At 38.2% G+C, this 23296-nt stretch overlaps 1 protein-coding gene across 5 annotated transcripts in view; it reads right to left on the bottom strand.

Annotated features, from left to right (window-relative positions):
- Window positions 1-5257: 5257 nt before the first annotated feature.
- Window positions 5258-23296, bottom strand: part of RET (ret proto-oncogene) — a 149200-nt gene continuing 131161 nt past the window's right edge. For all 5 annotated transcript variants that reach the window (XM_048944664.1, XM_048944666.1, XM_048944667.1 and 2 more), the window contains 8 exons: window positions 19972-20079; window positions 18193-18407; window positions 17967-18089; window positions 15042-15112; window positions 11673-11810; window positions 9684-9783; window positions 8668-8815; window positions 5258-6767 (listed from right to left, as the gene is read on the bottom strand). In XM_048944664.1, coding sequence (XP_048800621.1) covers window positions 6610-6767; window positions 8668-8815; window positions 9684-9783; window positions 11673-11810; window positions 15042-15112; window positions 17967-18089; window positions 18193-18407; window positions 19972-20079 — 1061 coding nt within the window. In that variant the 3' untranslated portion in view covers window positions 5258-6609. The remainder of the gene's footprint in view (window positions 6768-8667; window positions 8816-9683; window positions 9784-11672; window positions 11811-15041; window positions 15113-17966; window positions 18090-18192; window positions 18408-19971; window positions 20080-23296) is intronic.

Below are 23296 nucleotides of genomic sequence, written 5' to 3'. Positions count from 1 at the left end.
ATGCTATGTTTGTTTCTTTTCTTACTGGTACCACTCATTGTTGCATGATTATCTTTAAAATGTTTTAAAATGCAATATTTTGGGTACTTGTAAGCTACTCCTTCATTAGATAGAATCGTCCACTCGTCTCAGCCTTGATGAATGAGGAAAACCTGCTGAGTGCTGGGAGAAAAGCAATACTGTCATGCACATCCTGTTGTAACATGGATTACAGGTTCCATATGCAAAGTGCAATACTATACCTTCTCCCTCTAGTCCTGTGATCCATGCTCAGACCATTTATGATGAGTCTTCATTGTATTTTTGAATCCTTTTACAGCAAAAAAGATAATACGTGCTATTCATATCAGTGCATTACAAGGTCTGATACTGCTGTAAGCAGCCTTCTGTTATGCGTTGCCTAATTTGTACATGGCTGTTGTTTGAAATGGTAACTTTTACAGTTAATCTCTGATTTAAGGCCTAGCTTTTCAGAACGCTTCTTTCAAATTTCAGAATTTGAAACGGACACTCCGTTAAACAACTCAAAGTGATTCAATAACCATTATTGCTATATGGTTAAAAAGTTGCCTTTCATAACAACTCGCTCAGTTTGGCTACTTACTTTATTACTGTATGTGTAAAAAGGGTGAGAAAGATATTTCACCATAAATACTAAATATTTAGTTAAAATATTCTCAGCAGTGCTTTGAAAAAAAATGTCCACAGCACCTGTTTCTGCTCAGTATTTTGCAAACTGTCACAATTCATTTAACAAATAATCCTGGAAAAACACCACCAGGTGAGATTCCAAGAGTAATTTTTTATTTGTATGTATTTATTTAGTTTATTTTACTAAATAATTATGTTATAATCAATATAAACTTGATACATTTCTATTTGCTATGTCTGGGCCAGGCTACTGCTGAGAAAGTCTCCCTGCAGAGAAAAACCAGTTAAGTGGTTGAATGGTTTCCTGTCTCAAGGCTAGAATCTCTCTCTCAATTATTTATACCCTGTAGCAGAAAGAATGATTCTTGTTTTCCACTGTCACATCAATCACTGACACTCCTGGGCAAAAAAAAGTCTTGGCAAAGAATGAACTATGCTTGCATCTTGCTGGCAGTTTCTTGAAGCTGCATACACATTAAAAAAAAGTGTGTGTATATATATATATATATGTATATGTATATATATATACATACATACACACACATGCTGTGTGTGATGTTTATGTATAACATTTACATATGTATATCTCTTTTGCAGCTGAGCATCTGGTTTGTAACTCTGAAGCTCACATAGAATGGCCTGGGTTGAAAAGGACCACAATGCTCATCTGGTTCCAACCCCCTGGTATGTGCAGGGTCGCCAACACAGCAGACCAGGCTGCCCAGAGCCACATCCAGCCTGGCCTTGAATGCCTCCAGGGATGGGGCATCCACAACCTCCTTGGGCAACCTGTTCCAATCCATCTCTGATGCAGAAGGTTTCTTTTGGCATTTCAAAACCTTCCTTTTGTTGATGGGAATTTGTTAAAATTAAAAACCCAAACGTTTCTGGCTAGTGGTAATTGCCCTTTTGGTGTCACAGGAGCAGATGGGTGAGCTGCGGGAACTGCCAAGGGCTTCCTATAGCTGTAGCTTCCTGTGGGAGGAGATGTTGGCTGCAACCCCACAGAAGTTAGGAGAGTTTTCTGTTTTCCTGATAACATCACAGTTCTGAATGTATACAAGCACCAGTGCTGCTCACCAACAATACTATGTGAACGAAGTACTAACCCTATCTCGCCATCAGAAAGTACCTGTAATTCATTTCCTTGCTCACCGGGACCTCTGTACCATCTCCAGATACAAACAGTGGTTTACTTCATGGAACAATTCAAGAGAAGCTTCATTGTTTGCTGAAACTTAAACTGAAAAGTAAACAATATTTAATATGTTCCAACAACCAGTGTATTTCAGTCCCTACAATCCCACCACTTCTTCTCTAAGAAATCAGTTGGATATCAGGGGGAAGTTCTTTACTATGAGAGTGGTGAGGTGCTGGAACAGCTGCCCAGAGAGGCTGTGGGTGCCCTGTGCCTGGAGGTGTTCAAGGCCAGGTTGGATGGGGCTCTGGGCAGCCTGGTCTGGTATTAAATGGGGAGGTTGGTGGCCCTGCCTGTGGCAGAGGGGTTGGAGGTTCGTGATCCTTGAGGTCCTTTCCAACACGGGCAATTCTATGGTTCTATGAAAGAAGGTCAGATTACTTTTGTTACACTGTGTGCTTTCTACTTATTCTTCCCCGCCAGCCCTGAGCCAGTAATGTCTTCTGGCAGGTCCTGCTGTGCCTCTGTGCCTGCCTTCTGTCCTCTGCCCAGCCAGAGGCTTGTCAGCTTGTGCTTAGAGTTGGGGAACCCAGCCTGCACAGTGTGAGTTAAAGGCTCCCTCTCTTCGCACCATCTCAGATCTTTCCACCCCTGCAGTCTTCAGTATATGGAAGCCTCTCCTGTGGGCAAGTTCTTGTTCCTCTCCAAAAAAGGAAGTAGTGCAGTGACTGCAGAAAGGAAAAAGGGAGAGACCACACACAAGTGTTCTCTGAAGCCATCTGTTGACCCCTTGTCCAAGAAGTGTAGTGCTAATATGGTAGATCGTAATTTCACAACTACTTTTGGCACCAGTGTTGTGAAAAACTTTAAATCACGTCCCTGCAGTGTTCAATAATGAATCATTCTGCACATGTAATTCTGAAATTAGGGCTCTAGCTGTGATTATGTACATTTTCTACTGTCCTCCACTTACAGATTTTGAAATACGTGATAACTCCATGCCAGTCCAAAGGATGTGTTTTCCAGCAGGGCGGCTCTATTTTTCTTTTTGAGAAATGCAAACACATTGCTGAAGATAGGAAATAATCATATCTTAATAACAATCTCTTGCAGAGAGGATGAGAAAATGACACTTTTTTCCCAGCCCGCACACATCTCTAACTTTATGCTTCATTTGTATGTCACCTTGGAAATAGTGACTCTTAAATCGTTCATACCATTTCCTATTGGCCTGTAGTGCCAATTTGCTAGCAAAGCATTGGAATGTTTAAATACAGCAAGTATTTATTAATAATTTATTTATAAATGATTCCACTAACTTCAGGGGAGTACTTAGTTTATGAAGTCAAATGCCGCAGAATTGAACAGCTGGCCACTTAGGTTTTCTAATTAATATTTTAGATACTTCTGTACAACTTCAGAATATGATAGTGTTCTTTTTATCAGAATGGAAAGTCAATTCATTCATCTTAGAGGAGCATGTTCATGCCATAAGGATGCTCAGAAGTCTGGAGCACCTCTCCTATGAAGAAGGGCTGAGGGAGATGGGCTCATTCAGCCTGAAGGCTCTGGGGAACCTCACTGCAGCCTTCCAGTACTTGAAGGGAGCTTATAAACAGGAGAGGAACCAACTTTTTATATGGGCAGATAGTGATAGGACAAGGGCAGTGGCTTTAATCTGAAAAAGAGGAGATTGAGCTTAGCCATGAGGAGGAAATTCTTCACTCAGAGAGCAGTGAGACACTGGCACAGCTCCCCAGAGAGGCTGTGGGTGCCCGGAGGCGTTCAGGGCCAGGTTGTTGGGCACCTGCTCTGGTGGGAGGTGCCCTTACCCATGGTGTGAGAGCTGGGAACAGAAGATCTTCCAGGCCTGCTCCATCCCACACCATTTTGTGGTTCTGTCATCCTGAACAATCAGTGCCTTGTTTATGGGGCTTGCTGCCTATTCATACCTAAGAAGTGATGCTGCTAAAATTCGTATTTGTGTCTACTTTATTATAAAACTGTAGGTGTAGCTGCAGTAAAGAGATACAGGGCTTTCAGATGGACTGAATTTAGAAGTGGAATTTCAAAATTATTAGCAATTTTGTTTGTGCTGGGTTTTTTTTGTTTGTTTTTTGGGTTTTGGTTTTTTTTTTTTTTCTGTGTACTCTGGAAAAGTGTAGAATTGAACACTAGGACAATTTCCTTGTGCTTACTGAAAGGGCACATGAGATTCACCCTTTTCCCCACCTGCCCCAACTCAAAGCACAGGCTGGGTGAACCACGTCAGTTCAGCTGGTCTTTAGAAAAAGCTGGCAGAAATTTTTAGAAATATTCCCTCTAACCTGTATTTTAGATGAGTCATTTGTTCCCTTTGAGTTCACACTGCTCAGGGAAGCCAAGTACCTGAGTATTTCTGGCACTGATGGCATTATCATCTGCACATCACTTTTTTCCCCATGTGGGAAGTATATTTACTTAATTGGGAACCAAAACAAAATCCTCACCTTTCTGTCTTGCAGAAATACAATACAAATAGGAAACACTTCAAGGGAAACATTTGCAAAAAACTTGTGTACAGATAAGACATAAGAATCCATCAAATTATTTCATGTTACAAATACTTGAAAGTAGTAATTATTTCTTGACAACATTTAAGTCAAAATTATTTGGACTGGGGAATACTTGTTCAGAATCATGTAGTAAGCTGCACTTAGTGGAGATATTTATGTCTCACAACTATGACCTGTGTATTTTATGTGTGGAATTTATGTCTACTTTTAGTGAAACTTTTCACAGGAATTAATGGTTCAAACAACTGTGTCTTACGCTAGAGCTCAAAATTAGACACCACTTTCTGTATCCACTGTTACTTCTTAATTATCTCACTCACCTACTGTAGAGCAAAGTAGCTTCACATGTCCCAGCTGAATACCATTTTGCTGGAGATAGCTGATAAATACAAGTTCTTAATTAATTAAAAAAACAAACAAGCAAACAAAAAAAACTCTTAGTTGCTTAGGCTAATAAAGAATTCCCATTTCCAGGCATAAAAAAATGTGAAAAGCACCAGACAAAACAAAAAGTTATCAGAAACGCCACTTTTTTTTCTTCTTCCCCACAGATCTCTCATAGAAAAACAAAGAAGCCCATATAATGGGCTTAACGTTCAGTGCCATTTATACTAAAAGTATCTGTGCTGACAGTGTTCTGAGTGGTGCTGTGCCAGGGAAAATCACCATTATACCATAACTGAACCCCCTGTGTATATATAAGCTACACCTCCTGGCAGTGCATGAGTGCACAAGCCCACTAACTGGCAGTATGAAGAGAAAGTCACTCTGCTTAACGCTTGTCCAAAGTCAGGGCAGAATATGACACCTAAAAGTGGAGTTGTTTAAATTCTTGCACAGCACTTTATATCACAGTTTTTGCAAGATAAAAATCTGTGTTAGGGTTTTGGCAGTCTGACTCTTGTTTCTGAAATCACAGACTTTAATGGAAACATAAAGTTTGTACACAAAACAACATCTGGAAACAGCTAAATTGGAGCAAGCTTTGGTAGAATTGGATTATTTAGAATAATCATCACAGCGTTAACAACGAGTCACTCGGGATTCACATCCCAACATTTGTAGCAAAACAAAAGTTATCTTTAACCATATCAGATTACAAATAAAGACAAAAATAGTGCTGATCATTTACTCTTCCACATAGAACACATGACCCATAGTCAGACCAGTCTCCTAAATATCAAGTCAGTGTTGTAGGCACACGTTTTTATATTTCACCTCAACAAATCCAGATGACATTTTCTTGGTATGGGTTCATTAACAGCAGAGTAATAGACCACTTTTACTGTGCAAGTGTTGCTCACTCATAACTTTTGAGATAATTGGTTTACTTGGAGCTATGTCACGGCAGTGTTCTGTGCATGGCAGTGTATCCAATTCTGAGCTGAGAGGAGGACTCCAACCCACTGAACATGACTGCAAACAAAATCTCTTTACTTTAATTCAGACTAAAAATTCCTATACAGTCCAAATGGAACTCGTAAAAGGAACTGTGATTGTACAAGGTCATACGTTTTAACATTAGTAAGATGTATATGATGGAAAATAAATCGTGTCAGATGCACACTCTTGATTGCCATCGGCCTATACAGCATATCTTGTATTAAACTTATCTCCATTGTGCTAAAGGTAAGAGCAATTAAGACTAATAAAACAAACTCTCTTCTCATTAAGACAAGACAATACATTTTACAAGACTTCAAATGTTCAATCTCAAGTGCTCTACTGAGTTACTTAATGTTTGCTTCTAAACCAAGATACAGGCTTCATTAGTGCCAACATCACTGTAACCCTTCTCATCTGATAGCAAGATCAGTAGCTTGGGAGCGTATTTCCCCCCCCCCCCTTCCATATATTTGTGCTTCCTACTTAGATCAAGTGGTCGTATGCAAACAGCCACTATAAAAGTAGCAGTTCAAGTACATTTTCCCATCCAATAAGGTTGTAAAACAGGATGGTTAATCTAAAAAACTGTGAGAATGAAGTGCAGAGCCATTTGCAGTAAGAAGTTGGCAAATGGAACCCTATGCGAAGTGGCAATCTAAAAAGAAGTACTGGAACTACAACTCTTATCCAGCTTGATATGCTTTCTGAAAGGGGAAATCACCAATTATAGCTTTCATCATTAATAACACACTTTAAAAACTACCAATAAAAGTTTGCCAATCTAAAGGTTGTTGACTGTACAAAGAACGAGCCAATGGACTTTCCATTCTTTGCATGTTTGTTCCCCTCATGAGTCCATTACCTTTCACAAAGAAAATTTTAGCTATCAAACTTGTCCACAAATTTTGCCGCTGAGTGTGAAACCATCCAGTTAGCATAAACACTATCATTTGCATATCTTGAAAACACAGAGTTAGTGCCATCGAATCTTGTGAGTGGAACGGGACTCTCCTCAGGCCAGTTCGGGTATGACATGCCTAAAAATGAAAACAGATAATTTTTTCTGCACTGAAGAACCATAACTTCATGTGCAGACAGTAAGGCCCTTGGCAAAACTCCCTTCAATATTTTAAGCCAGTCCACTGGATTTTGTCCCAAATCAATTCGTGTAAATGATGTTTCAAAATCCCTGAAGCATAAATTCAGATGTAGACAAAATCCTGAAAAAAATAAAGTGCTTTCTTGATAAAAAAAAAAAGGTGCGCATGCACACGTGCATAGTAAAAGCTAATAATTTTTCTTCTGATAAGACTCCAGCTTTTCCATAAATTTCTTTTTTAGTGATCGTGTAGCAATATATTGCTTTGCCAGAGAAAGTTCTTGCTGTACAGGAAGTGCTCCGAGAATTGATAAACCTATTTGGGACAGGATCCAAAGTTCATTCCAATGATAGATTATTTCCACTTACTTAAACAGTTACCTTTCCTTTGGCTTGAATGAGATTTTGGAGACACTCTCATCCCCTCAGCAGGGATCTCCTGCTTAATTTTAGAAAATCCCAGGAGCACAACTTTGTCAAGTCCAACAAAGTCCTGAGCACTCGTCTTGATTCAGCGTTTAAGCATGTATTTCAAGAATGTCATTATTTGCACTGAGTCCAGTAATGCTCCTCAGGTGAGGCACAAGGGACCACCACATTGGAAACAGAGTGCTTAGCACCGTGTTGACCCCGCCGTGCAAGGAGACACCTACACCAGGGTCGAGATTGGCAAAAACAGAAATCTGCTTGTTGCTTGTTATGCATTCAGCATCTGCCATCAATCTCAGTGGCAGATTTTTCTGTTAACTGCGTTCTTTTTACAATCTGGCCACTGAGTGAATGTCCCAAAGTGAACGTGAGCTGGGGGAAACCTATTAAAGAAAATTACAGCTGGGGTATGCATTCATAATAGGCCCAAAGCCAGGCATATATGGTAAGTTTTAAGCTTTTCAAAAGTCATACCGCTTGAAGAATGATTTTAAAAAATCTATAATGTGAGTATATGTCTAAAAACATGTAGAATATTTAATCAGGAGACAAAATGTAGGAGTTTTGGCAAGAACCATTTTTACTGTCCATCTCACCATCACAATATGAAAGCATATGTTCTTTTTAAAAACACTTGCTACATCCTTCAATCATAATTTAGTACCAACATTTGCATAATAAACCAAAGGACGTGAAAACAGCTGAGTTCTTTCAAAATGCCCATTATCAATTCACTTTTCAAAGGACTTTACATGTTGAGTTAGTCTGTATATAATAATTATATACAGCATTTGTACCTTCTGTATATAGTACTCTGATTTCTATGACACATTAAATAGACATTGCAGCTTACGGATCCAGAATGCGTTAACAGCAGCTGAAATTTAGAAATCCATCTTGATAAAGTAAAAAACACTGCAGATGGGTTTTATCATTTAGCTGTGACAAAAAGTGATATAAAAAAAAGTCTATTGCTTAAATCAGAGGTGCAGAATCTAACATACTTGAAATGTTCTTAGTTCCCTCCCAAACAGGATAGTTGAATTAGATACTCATCAGCATTTTATATTTCCCCTGAGAATACTTCCCTGATCTTTATATTTTATTGTATGATATCTAGTCATTTTACTTATTTTCACATCCTTTTAAAAATATTTTAAACACAGCTGCAAAATGACTAAAGGATGATCCTGATGCAAACTTTGACATTTACCAAAAGAAAAACAAACAAACAAACAAACAAAAAAGCCCAAAAGAAGCTTCCAAGCAAATTTTGATTGGCTTCGTTCAGACAAGAAACACTGTAATGGGGTTACAGAGTCTGACAACAGTGCAGAAGAGAAATCTTTTTTTTTTTTTTTTTTTTTTTTTGTGTTGCTAGAATCTAGTAAATGCATGTGAAATTCTACCATAGAGTTTGTTTTCAATCCATGTGGAAGGAAGGGTTCGAGGGAGGGGAGCATTATTACAGTCCACGAGAGGTGTCTCCTCTTCTGAGAGCCCATCATCATAAAGCAAGGAATCAGAAGGGGTGGAAGCCGCAAGATCTAAGTAGTCCTAAGAAATGAACGCATAAAAAGCTGGGTTAAAGTAAATGGCAGTCTTGTTGCTCGGGTGTAAAGGCTACACATGCACCTCTGATAGTACTCCTACACCAGGCTAGGCTCTCCTTTTCTGCAAGTATGGCACCTTTATGTATTTCCCTTACTTAATTCAGCTCAACAGTAGCAGAACCAATAAGCCTATGGGCTGCTATGCATTATATATGTCTGTGTCCTATTCACATACATGCTAGAAAGAGAGGTACTCAGGTAACCTTATCATTTTACAAAACCTATTACATGATTACACAGAAAATTAGAGCTGTGTAAGTATTGCCAAATAAAGCTTTCGCTGCTCTAAAAGCAATTATTTAGATTAACCAGAAAACTTTACTGGTTTATACCCATGCCTCTGAACATACAACAAATACACTTTTTCCTTTCAAAACTTTTTTTTTCCTTTGAAAATTTACTGAATATTAACTTTAAAAAGATAAAGCTATCCAAATTTGTAAATTGATTTTGTTTTATATTTTTCTCCATTTGCAAGGGCAAGAGAAAAATGACTAAATTTTTTTCTAGCTCTGTTTTGGATTGGCTTTGCTTTTAATTATGCTGAACAAGCCAGGAAATTTGCCAGCCTATACAGTCCAGCTTTGTCATTAGACATGGAGATCATAAGGTTGAAGTTACCAAAGCCATTCTATGAGGTAGAACTACTTTCAAAAGTCTGGATGCATTTGAAAGAAATTAGGCATTTAAATGCTTTAAAACTTGCTGAAGAGTAATTATTAGTATTAAGAAAAAAGCAGATCATTAATTCTGTACATTCGAACTTAGATGATCAGAAAAGGTTACAGAACCTCATGCTTGCTCACACTTACCCTACTCTTCACCATCATTTTCTCTAGCTCCTTGCTGATCTCAGCAAATGTTGGTCTTTTATCTGGTTCTTGCTTCCAGCAGCGCAGCATCAGGTTGTACCTGTGATCCGCCACAAAATGAAAAAAAATTATTTGTAAGTGGGTCAGGATTCTGCTCAAATCATTTAAATACAGCTCTAACATGGAGGCTACTCAATTTACATCAATCTCTTTATGTTGTGTTTTCTGTTGAATATTCTCTTGAATTAACAACTGACATCACAAGAATGGGCTTCTATTTTCGTGAGCATTTATGAATTTAAAAGACCTTCTCAGAGGACTATCTCACATGTAGGCAGCATGGCAGACTGCAAATTAATTTTGCTTACATATGACTTGGAAGACATTTGTATATAATCTCAAAATATGGAAAAGAGCTTTTATGTCAAAAAGCTGAATTTCACTGCCAATGCACTGCCGTGGAAGGGAAGAGGTGGTTTAGCTGTACACAGAAGGCTGAGACTGTCCTCACAGAAACAAATTCTCCAAAACGTTTATCTTCTTCACTTGTTTAAAAACTTTGTCCATAAACTTTGCTTCAAGGTGAAGCCTTTAGGATATACCATACCTAAGACTACTGGTACAAATTAACACTCTTTTGATGGCTTCTATTATTGTTATTTTGCCATCTATTTTTATTCTAGGCTTCAGAACCGTAACTCTCCAATCTGCCATTCCTGTTTTCAAGGCTAAGCAATCTAGTTAGAAAACTGTTCAAACTGAGGAAGTAATCGGCTATAAGAGCTACAGTAAGCTCTTGAAGAACACTCTGTTTTTTCCCTCATTCATGATCTTTCTCTTACTTGACGACTCTTACTTGGATAAGGCAGAGAATGCATTTTAAGAAAATGATTCCTCAAAGGGCTCTAAAAGATTGTCAGAAAAAATTCTGAGTAAACCCCAAATATCTAAACTAGTCAGAAAACCACGGCTTGAATAGAAAAAAAAACTTCAGACATGGTCAGCTTGCCTAACCTAAGCAGCATCAATGTTGTAATATATATTGGAGAAAAGAGGTCTTATTCCCTGCTGAGATGGGACAAATAAACAAAAAATACTTGTTGGAGGATATTTGCAAGTGAAACTTGTAAACTTATTCTGCCCCTAATTTAGCAACCCTTAATAGTTTTTCACCATGTACAGTATACAGACAAAAACGATAATTATTATACTGTATTTTCTTAGCCCAGATGTGACCAAAGCATCCTTCATATTAAAAATAAGTCCAGGGAAACACCATAGTGATTACAGGCTGTTAATTGTCTAAAAAGTCCTAAGCCTGACCAGCAAGCCAAACATAAAATCATGTCTCATTTCCAAATGCTGTGGAAGAAGCTGGAAGAGTAGATATTTCACACTGAGTGTTTTAATAAATAAACAGATAACAGCACAAATTGTCTCCAAACAGAAAAGGAATTACGCTGGGCTAACCAAGTCACAGAAAATGTATGTCTTCAAGGGTAAAGATTCCGGGGTGTCTTTTCTCCTGTGTAATGCCAAGACAATTAGTAAAAACAGGACAATAGCAACTGTGGACAGAACATCCATGTTTTTGCAAAAATGTACCAAAACCAAACCCATTTTATTCAGTGTTTCAGCTATCCATGAAATTCTCATTCTCACTCCAAGCTTGAATATTCAAATGTATTTGCTAAGAATACTCAAATTGTTTTCATTGACTGGCAAAATGTGTTATTCAGTAGCCCACAAATATTTTGGATGTAGCTGCAGGCATTTGGCTGGTAATTCTTCTCCTGTGTTTTACTGTTCATTTCAGTACATTCTTTTGAGTAGTACTTATTTTGATTCTACTTCTGAGACAGACAGAAAAATATTTCTGTGGTATTTATTCAAATTTTTTATTTACTTATTCAGAAGTATTATTTATTTTATTTACTTTTTCAACTCCAGGAATGTTTTCTGAAACTAATCAAATCAAAAACTACTTACATTTCTTCACTGCAGTTTTCTGGTCTCTCCATTCTATAGCCTGTTTTTAGGAGGTTAAAGAGTCTTTCAGGAGCAATACCTGGGTAAGGATTGCCTCCCAAAGTTACAATCTCCCAGAGCAGAACTCCGAACGACCACCTGGAAAAGAAAAAAACAAGCAGTAATAAATTTCAAGAGCCTGGTTTGGCTCTCACCAATAAATATCTTTTGAGTGTTCTGAGAACCCAAGACATTGGGTCTGTGCACTGCTTCTGGAGGTGCCTCTATTTCCATTGCCTATGCCCCAATTAAAACTTGTAGTCTCCATCAAATATAACTGTCTAAATTTACCATTTACCAAGGGACTGGTTTGGCATCGTAAATAGGAGGCTGTATTTCTCTATATGCATAACGTGGTTATTTCAGTCACGAGCTGCACCTTTGATGTCAGCTGCTCTGTGAGATCATGAAAGCAAATGAAATAATCTATCATGAAAATATCAAATGGCTAAAATACAATATAACACAGAACAGAAAACAGAGGAAGCTCTTTTCTGAAATGAACAGAAAGAATGGTGAATTTTTTATCCTGCTTTATAGATGACCTCAAAGGCAAAAAAAAAAAAAGATATTTTTGCAGCGAGTTGAGAATATTTAGATTAAATTAGTCCACCTTGGAGGACAAGGCAAGAAAAGAGAGGCAGAAATATCTTGTCTTCCTTTACTGGAAGCTTATTCCAGTTGCAAAAAAAAAAAAAAAAAAAAGCTACAGATTGCTGGAATCTGCTTGACCAAGAGAACTTGCCAAAACTTGGATGTTCTAAATGAAGGATGCCAGCCAAAAGCGTCTCTCACTTCAAAAGGATACTCAATGGGATGCGCCTGGAAGCAAAATTACATACAGTTGATGACAAATATTTGCTTTTGTCCTCTCACTGTTGGGTAATTTTTGTGCTAGCTCCACTTTTAAAAAGATTTTATGAAGGGTTACAGGCCTAATTCCAAGCCTAAGGGAAATGTAGCAGCACAACTCAACCCTTTCCAACTGCTGTCCAGCTCTTCTGCTCTGACATGTCAGAGAAAAACAGTGACCCAAAAGTATGGTAATAATACTATCAAAATGAGGGGGGAAGTCAAATGACCTGTTTTACACAGTCCTAAATGCTGTGCAGCAGCTTTTTTCCCTGATGCCATTAATTGAATTCATTTTTAATCGCCCTGCACATTCTTGAAAGCTAATGAATATTCATAACATTTTGATATATTTTATTAATTCACTGCCTCACGCCCTTGTTAAAGTCGATTCTGCTCTGCCTTCAGGTTGTAATACTGCACATTATTAACTCAAATAAACTTGGTAGTCTGGCAGATTTTTCAAGTCCACCTCTTCTGCTAAAGTGAAATTATTCAGGATGTGAAAGGAGGGATCAGATGAGCAATTTCTTCATTAACTCAAGTTGTTTAGTAAATGGGCTCGCTAGAATAAAACACAACAAAATTCTGCAATGTTTTCAAGTTGTTATACAAACTAAGTAGTGTGGGAAGAAAAATGGGAGACTAAAAATATTCCCTTTCTAATGATGAATAAAAATAATGATCGGAAAAGAAAAAATTAATGTGAACAGGCAGACAGCAAACTAGCTCTCCAATGATGTCACTGACCTCTGAATGAAAAAGAGATTTTGTAAATGCTGGCAAGTGATACTGTTATTAAGTACAGCTAACCACTGACTGCACAGAAAGGCTTTAGAAGGGGGAAACTGGAAAACAGAAGTATAGAGCGTGAGAAAAAAACAGCACACTGGAATGGCTGCTGACTATATTAATACATGGTCAACTAAAATATAATTGCATCACCACAAACAGTAAGGAGTATTTCCATAGAGCGTGATTCTCTAACACTAAAAGTAGCCTACAGGAAGGGGCTGGACCTGTGAGATCTTCCAGCTCAACCTTTTTGTGGTTCTGCACGATTCCGTGAACAGCAGTGGATCAATCAGCAATTCACAAAGAGGCAGATACGTGGCAACACCAACCGTTCTGCCCCTAAAGCTGCTCTGCAGAGTGTAATATTAATTTAAATATATACATATGCTATGACTTTTTTTAATTTTAAAAATTCTCTGGGAAAACTCATTGTAGAGAAACAGGTTAGCATAACAGATAATATGAGCAGGAAAAAAAACCAAAACAAAACAAGAAAAACCTTTAGACAGGCCTAATTCAAAGTGACATTCTCCCAAGGGTTGCACCTACGTTTTTCTTTTCTTAATCCAAATGAAAAAAAAAAAAAAAAGAAATACTTGGCAAATTCATTTTGTAGGGAATTTTCCAGTTGAGCAAAATACTTTATTTCACTTAAACTTTTATGAGCTGCGGAGAAATGAGTAAAAGGTGAATAAAAAGTAAATATTGAAAGGTTCCTATTTGCAGATACCGCTGTCATCCAAGTGGTTTCCTCCACAGTGAAATGTCATTGAGATCAGAATGTTTTATACTGTTTGAGTTCAATGAAAATAGTGCATTAGTCAAGATTGTCTTTCAAGGGGTGTTTGGAAGATATCCAAAATGCTACCTGGCAGAATATCAGGAGCAACTACTGCTGCTTTTGCAATCCCTTGGAGACTTTTTCTCCTAAATAAGTAACACTTTGTTTTACAGTGTCTGCCTGCAGTCTGGTCACAACCACTATTCATCCCAGGGAGAAAGAATATGAAAGGATGTGATTCTAAGTTAAATGTGTACAAACACTCCTCTGTTAGGCTGTTTCCTCATCAGACAGTGAGAACAGCCTAGCTGTGGTAGTTCTGCAGCCTTGCCATCAGCAGTGAGGAAGGAGCACATCTTCAGGAATTTAGTTTCCCCAGTGATGCAAATGAGCTTGCCTCTTGGCACTGGAACCAGACTGCTCTCCTGAAGTGTAAGCTGGCTGCCATTAAAATTAATTGGAATTATGTCACTGATTTGAATAGGAGTGAAGTCAGATTTAACACCTCTCCCTATTGACCCTGTATCTGCTGGTTGCTGTTAAATACAAGCGATGAATGAGAACTGGGCATGGTGGGTTCAACTGTTGTCATTGACAACTAAGATCAGTAATTTTTGTCTACATCTTCAAAGCCAATCATCTCACCCGCACAGCTGCAACCCCTGCTGAATATGGCAGGAATTAAACACCTAAGTAACTTTTATAATTTTTCCTCAGATTTAATTAAATGGCAAAAATACAAAATAAAACATATCAATGACAGCATGTGGGGCCATGCAGGCTGCGTTCTGTCTCTGTTTAAGCATTAAGAGCTTTGACTACCATGTACATTATTGTTACTTCCTCCCCTATCTCCTTAAACAAATGCATGAACTATAAAGAATCACAGAATTTACACTTACACGTCACTTTGTGTTGTATAGATATGATCAAATAGGGATTCTATGGCCATCCATTTAACAGGTATCCGACCCTAAAAAAAAATACATATATACATATATATATTACTGGTCAGAGATTCATGCTTCTAAGTGGAACACCAACATATTAACTACTTTTTTCAAACCTGTAACAGATATTCTATTCATGCTCTAAACATTTCCAAGGGACAGAATGATTTAGCATTACGTAAGAAAATGTGAAGAGAATAACTGTAAGAATTTTGTAAAATCACTGAATTTCATCCTTCACGCAACGCTTAACGCACTGTTAAGCTCTGTAGTGATGAGCATCTCTGAAGCAAAGAGAAAATAGGCTTTCATTACATGACCATCCCAAGAAATAAACTGCATCTATTTAAAATACCAAGCAACCAGTCCATAGAACACATGCATCAGAACAGCTAACTGCATGTGGCAAAGCCCTTTCTATGCATGATCACATCTTCAAAAGGTCATTTTCATTACAATTTATTTTGACTTAAGGAAACATTCGCACAAACAGCACTGTTAACTGAAAAAGAAAAAAAAGCCAACCACATACCAGGAAAAGCTAAATATAAAATGTGCAGTATTTACAGAAGTATTTTCATTATATGATACAACTTTCACATGCAAAAATTTCTGTTGGCAACTCTTCCATATTGAGTCATAGCGGGAACAGAACCAACACTACTGATCTTATAAACAGTCAGTAGAAAGCAGCTTTAGCAATTTAACATCACAGTCTGGCCTCGGTGTGACATGTAAATGCTGTTCTGCTGATGTCAATGGCAGTATGCAAACATGAAAAAAGCAAGATTTGGATTGCTGTATTTGACAATATTTTCATTTTTAAAATTTTTTTAAGAATAAACAATGGCAAGTTTTAATTAATCATCTTCATCTCAAAACTATCAATCCCAACTTTTTGTTTGTTTGTTTGTTTTTTCAGAAGCAATGATGGGATTCAACAAGAGGACTTCATCATGTTTCCAACAAATTTCTTTTCCAAAGTCTTACAGTGGATTTCCAACAAATTCGTCTACCAAAATCCTACAGGGGCAGCAGTATGATGATATGATTAGATGATACGATGATGTGGTGGATGCTCTGTTCCTGGAGGCATTCCAGGTCAGGCTGCACAGGACTCTGAGCATCTTGACTGAGATATGGGTGCCCCTGTTCACTGGAGTGGAGTTGGACTAGATGGCCTCTAAGGGTCCTTTCCAACTCAAACAGTTCTGTGATACTATGCTATATGGTATGCTGAATGCTGCTGTGTGCACTGCAAGCAGACAGAACTGTATCTAGACACTTGATCATCATTTGCAATGGCAGGCAAAATAAAACTGCTTTAAATAATCTTTGACAGGAAGCATTAGCAGATTCCATAGTCTGTGACCTACCATGCTGATTTAGATTTGGTATCTTTCATATGTATAAAAGAATTTCTAGCAGGAGTTTTGCTTCAAGTCATCCATATAAATGTGATAATTCCCAAAAATAAGACTTAGTAGAAATTGAATGTAGTTTTTAAAACCGTGGCTTTGGTTTGAGTTTCTTTGTTCATATTTTTACTTAGGAAGAGGGAGAAAAAATGGCAGATTTGTTAATTTCTTCTTTTCAAGCAGTGTGATGAGGAACTGGATAAATGAGAAGGCCCACCTCATTTAAAAATGGGCTGTGCTCTATCTGCAAATAGGTTAATGAGCACATCTCCTGCAATGTAAAAGGGTGGCATTGTTTTACATTTGCTGACACAGACTACTTTTATGTGTCCTGCCCATGTAAAATCTCTAGCAGTAGGAAAAAGAAATGATTGCTTACAGAGCATTTGGCAGGAAAAAGGGAAGGGAAAGGGAGGGGAGGGGACCACAAAAACCCAGCAGATTCCATCCTAATATTTATGTACTGGCTTGCAACTTTTCACAGGATGACAGAATCCTTGGGGTTAGCAGGGACCTCCCTCTGGTGGTCACCTAGTCCAATCCCTATGCCCAGAGCAGGGCATGCTATAGCAGGCTTCTTGAGAACATTTCCAGTTAGGTTTTGAATATGCCCGGGGACTGTGACTCCCTGGGCAGCCTGTTCCACTGCTTCATCATTGTCAGACTTTTTTTTTTTTAAATTTAAATTGAAATAGAATTTCTGTTATTTCAACTTATGCTTGTTGTCTCTTATCCTTGTCAGTGGTCACCTCTGAGAGCATGGCTCTGTCTTATTTCCTGCCTCCTACCAGTATTTGTACACGTCAGAAAGATCCCTCTAAGCCCTCTTTTCTCCAGGCTGAACAGTTCCAGCTTTGGCAGCGTTTCTTGGCACGTCAGATCAAAACCTTAAATATCATAATGGCTCTTTTGTTTACAGCAACTAACTTTTACAAATTAGAAACCAATTCTTTTTGTCGGTGGGTGAGGAACTAAAAAAGCATATTTACAAATGAGAATGAAGAAATGGATGAAGTAATAGTGACTTGAGTACAGTACACTGTTACTGTCCCACTAGTTAAGCTAATCTTTTTGCCTTATCTTCAATTTATATCTTCTATTAGAGAATTAGTTAATTATTGTCATTATTCATAAAATTAGCTGTTATCTTCTTCTTCTCTTTACTATGAGAGTGGTGAGGTACTGGAACAGGCTGACAGAGAGGCTGTGGATGTCCCATCCCTGGAGGTGTTCAAGGCCAGGTTGGATGGGGCCCTGGGCAGCCTGGTCTGGTATTAAACGGGGAGGTTGGTGGCCCTGCCTGTGGCAGAGGGGTTGGAGATTCATGATCCTTGAGGTCCCTTCCAACCCGGGCCATTCTGTGATTCTGTGTGATTTTTCTCTGCTCAAGTCCTGCAGTTTAAATCCCTTCGCTTGATCAGGCAATAATTCTCACTACTGCCATTAATGTGCACTGTACCTTGCTCCTCTTGACATACGAATCTTCTTCATATACATCACGGGATAGGCCAAAATCAGAGATCTTCATTTTGCGCCCTTCGGCCACCAGAACATTCCTGGCTGCTAAGTCACGATGGACAAGCTTTTGAAAGAAAACGAACAGCGGTGTTTATACTTCTGAAGGAACATACTGACACATCCGTCTGTCACAAGGACACGCTCACATCACTATCACACAGCTCTACCTTCATTTCTGCCAGGTACTGCATTCCTCGTGATATCTGCCATGCAAATGATATCAGATCTCCCATTGTTAAAGCTCTCTCATCGGGGTTATCCAAATAACTCGAATTCCTGTTGCCATCACTACCCACGTAGCTTGGTCCCACTTTTCGACTTTCCCTGAGAAAACTGCGCAAGGAGCCATATTTAGCATATTCCACAATTAAATAGAGCGGGCCTGGAACAGACACACACACTGGTAAGTTAGCACTTAATCACAGAACCATAGAATCATAGAGTCGCTCAGGTTGGAAAAGACCTCAAAAGTCATTGAGTCCAACCACAACCCAACCATACCACCCTACCTCGAACAACCCTCTGCTAAATCACGTCCCTGAGCACCACATCCAAACAGTTTTTAAACACATCCAGGGATGGTGACTCAACCACCTCCCTGGGAGCCTGTTCTGGTGCTTCAGAAGGTCGTCTTTTTTTTTTCCCTTTCCAGAAAGGCCTCGTCTAATCAACACATTATTTTTAACAGTCAGAGGATCCAGACACCTCTGTGCTCAACATAAAAGGCACTGAATGAGCCATGAAATATTTCTAGCTTATATTCTCTATGAGCAAATTTCAGCTTAAATCGAGCCATAATTCAGGCAGTAACCTATTCCCTCATCTGGATAATTTGAGGTTGAATAAAGACAACCTTCATAAAAATCACATCTGTGAAACAGCCTAACTTAGAAAAACTCATAAAAATAAATGGATAAATAAATAAAAAGCAAAATTCTTTTCTGTAGTGCATGATGCTGAGCTCACAAAGCTAATTCCAACGTTGTATCTAAGGAGCCTTTTCAGAGTGCTTAAAAACAGTCTGACATTTCAATCCATTAGTTTCTCCTCCCTGTTACCCACATGAATAATATCCACTCCGAGTTTTAATGCTAAAGACATTTGCCTGCTCTATCAAAACCCTCCCACTCCATACACCAATGAATTAGCTTGATATTGTTTAAAACTCTGTGACTCAGTAACAGTTCACTTCCTTAGGGATGAAAAGATGCATTGTACTGGAAAGAAAAAAAAAATCCTGCCCTGCTGGTTCATTACCTTGCTAAGACTCAGAGAGGACTCAATCCTGAATTATATTCTCTGTCTATAAATAATAGTGCCATTTGCAACAGGGCAAAAAAGGCAGGCCTTAGCCTGAAGTTGCCACATATGTACTATAATTTTAGGCTGCAAAAATCACAAAGTCTTTAAGGGAGAAGAATCACAATTAGAGACACAAAATGAGGAGAACTGCTTTGCAAATTCATTTAATGTGAACAGAAATTATTCAGACCAATTCCTATGCTCAGCAATGAAAATGGGAAGTTATAATAAATAGATACGAAAATTTCCTCCCTCTTAAAATATACTTTGCAATGACTGTGGCTTTTAACAAATCTATCTTAAGAGGGAGACGAGTTTTGTGAAACAACAGGAAAACTCAGATGTCAGTCTAACCATCAAGCTGTATTTTAACAGAGGGATCTGTAGTTAATAAAAGGAGATGTCACTCTCTGAACTCAGGCATCAAAGTAGTTACAGAGTAAATAACAGTAACTATAATGAAAGCTCCATTAGACTTTAAGAAATAATCCATTTTTGAAAAGCTGTACTGAGCATCAATGTAATAGGAAAATACAGACTGTTAGGAAGACAACTGGTAGTGCAGTTGTTGACTTCAATATATAGCTTCAGATTCAAAATGAATACTGAAGTTTTCATTCAAATAATGAGCTTCTAATATTTACCATCTTGACTGCAGGCTCCGTAAAGTTTGATGACGTGAGGATGGTTCACCTGTTTCAAAAGGTTGAACTCTGAAAGCAGATCTCGCAGCTCGCTCTGGGAAGCATTTTCTGCAACAGATGTCCAAAAACATAGCTGTGTTTAGGAAAGCATTATCCAGAAGTTCTCTACATACCACCTGAAGCATAAGCTTCGGGTTTTTTTCCAGCCATTTCTCCTAGAAATACTAGGAATTTAGAAAATTCATTGTCCTGCAGTTGTTCATATCAGAACCAGGTGAATAGGACACTGCTGTGCTCACTGGGTGACATGCAGTCATCACCCCCTTCCATCCAATACAAATGACTATATCAAGAGAAGGTCATCCCAAAGTCAGGATCAGTGTCTTCAACGTCTTGCAGATGCACCAAAAGTATTACAAATGAAAGCAAATTTATAGAGTGAATCAGAGCAAATGAAGATTCAGAAGAATACGAAAGCCAAAATTTTGTGCTGACTGAACAAAAGACTTGCTCAATTATCTTCCCTATAATATACAACCCTTATCTTTCTAAACAGATTTTCTGATGGAATAAAATTCTACCTATCAGCTGGCTTACATTTGCAGCATATATCCAGATTTTGGAGTTCAGAAGCTAAATACATGGCTCAGATTGATTTTAGAGGAAATCATGTATGCAGATGTTGCTGATGTCAATGGCAGTAGTGCGACAACATGCATGCTTTCTTAGCCTTTCAAGGCTAAGAATTCTTCATACAGTCTTCGAACACTGAGTTTTGAAGGAATATTATTCATAAAGACACCATAGGTCAGTGATTTCCTTTTGTCTGCCTCATCTTTAATGCCGTTGTCATACGGAATCTCCCTGTATCACTCTTACAGAGTGTCATTATTGGGCAGCTTACAGTCACGTACTCACACTTACTTAATGTTAATAAAAACCAAAGTCAGTTTCTGTTCTTTGTCAACAAAGTGTATTTTTTACCATAGAGTCATTAAGTACAAAAGAACCCGTTTACATATCCATTTCAAATGTGTGCTAATAGTTCTCTCCAGTTACCATTTTTGATTCTGTTTTTCTGTATGTCAGTATCAGCCTGCTACATATTGTCTGTATGCAGATAAGATTCTCTATATAAATTGTCTGCATACAATTATATATATACATATATATATATATATACATACACAGTCATATCACAGAACCACAGAACTGTCTGAGTTGGAATGGACCTTGCAAGGTCATCTAGTCCAACTCCCCTGCAATGAACAGGGTTACCTACAGCTACATCAAGTTGCTCAGAGTACTCTCCAGCCTTACCCCAAATGACTCCAGGGCTGAGAGAGCACCTCCACTCATACTTCTAAGCACCTTAGTCAGGGACTGTTAGTATTTGATAGCTGCTCACTACTGTTAAGGAGTACAAAACCTACTCATTTATCTAAACCAAAACTGAATGATATGAACTTAATGTCTATGAAAATATTTGGTTTGTCTAGTCTTGTGTAACATGCAAGAAAAGACTGAATTTCTCTGGGGCCCTTGTTTGCCTGTCTTCTGAAGAACAACCTTCTAGAGCGCACAAATTGCGATAATTAGCTCTGAAGCTCTGTGCCACTTGTTTTTAGCAAATAGCAAATGACATCTATTTGCTTGTTGGTTGGCATTATCCACTTGAATTTTATCTTGATGAGGACTTTCGTATCATACAGGATTCATATGCACAAAGTGGTAGAAATGGCCTGAAAAAAATCTTCCTCTGTTCCTTTTAACCTCCATCCATAGGTCCAAGACTCAGCTAATTCTTACAGTTCCCCTTTCCCTGCCCAGAGCATTGCACAAAGTTCACAAAGTAGGGAAAGTCCTACCCTAACCACACAGATCAGAAAAGAGACATATTTTATTCAGTTAGCAGGAGGTCTTCTCTACTAACTTACTGATTAAAGATCAAACACAGAGTCCCTAATGCTAGGCTGAAAAACCCTCTGCATATGAGGATAAAGCTAATTCTGTTGTACATAACAGGGAAAGGATGGACGATGTTGGCCTGATCCAAAATAACCATTCTTTATCCCTGGCGGTATTTTATAGAGTGCTTGGGACTAATGCAATCTTTCTTACACTTGACTGAAGTTAAAACAATAAAAAATAAATATTTCCAGCAATGCCAAATGTTCTCTGCAACAAAGTAGGAAAACGAAATTTCAAGTGACTATGTGCAAAGTAATTTACATTACAAAGGGATTCATTAGAGCCTGAAGCATTACTGTAAATGTCAGATCATTTTATTTAAATAAGGTGCTTAAAATAAAGGGCTACTCTTTCCTACTGTCAGTTCTGCACTTATAGCTAGGGAAAGCTGAATGTTAAATCATCTGCAAGTAAAAGCAACATTTTTACCACTATGTCTTGGAATCTTAACTCAGTCCCACGTTGCTGATGACAATGCGTTAGGAAACCTGTGATACTCAATGCACAAATGAGTATGAAATGAAATAACGCCTAAGAAAAACTGTGTATTAGAAGAATACACAAATTGTTACCTGAACACTGCAGGAGCTGCTTGACTGGTCTTCAATTCTGAAAAGACTTAGATCTATATTTTATATATATGATCTATCTCCTCTGAACCTCCTGGAAAGTAGGAAATGCTTCATAATGCATTTACTCCTTTGGTAAAATGATGGAATATGCAGCATCTTTGCTCTCAAGCAGTAGCAGATGGATTTTTTAAAAAAGACTTGTATGTATATTCAGCTTGAGCTAGCTGCCCAGCTAAAGGCATTGTCTCGTATCCATAAGCCTTTCTGAAGGTTCTTGTTTTCCATCTTTGTCCCCCATATTCCTAGGTGCCTGCTGTATAGGGACTATATGCATTTATATGTTTTAGTACACCAAACTACAGAAAAGGACACAGCTTTAATATCCATTTCAGCCCTTTGTCTCTGATGAATAAACGACAAGGGAACAAGTTTAAGCATTTCTATTGACCTCCTTCACTATCATTTCTTATCTGGCAATGCTGTCATTAGAAAACAGGCCTAGGGGTGGCAAAAGCTGTGGTTTACATGCCATGGATTCAGCTTCTACCTGGAAAGCACAGTAATACTGGAGACTTCCCACTTCAGAGACCAAACAAACAAAACATATTCTTCATGTTTTTCTTTCAATGCAATTTCTTTTTTTCATATGGGATAGAAATAGGTATATGTGGGGCTGAAAACTACTACAAAGAGACAGAGACGAGAGCTCGGTGTCTCACATTATTATCTCACCATAACCTAGGCATACATTTTTTCCAAGCTTTAAAGTTTTATGAAGACAT

The sequence above is a fragment of the Lagopus muta genome, chromosome 5 (genome assembly GCF_023343835.1).
Source record: "Lagopus muta isolate bLagMut1 chromosome 5, bLagMut1 primary, whole genome shotgun sequence".
In the NCBI taxonomy this organism is placed as follows: Eukaryota; Metazoa; Chordata; class Aves; order Galliformes; family Phasianidae; genus Lagopus; species Lagopus muta.
Note: the sequence above shows the minus strand (reverse complement) of the source record. Positions and strands in the feature narration are given on the sequence as shown.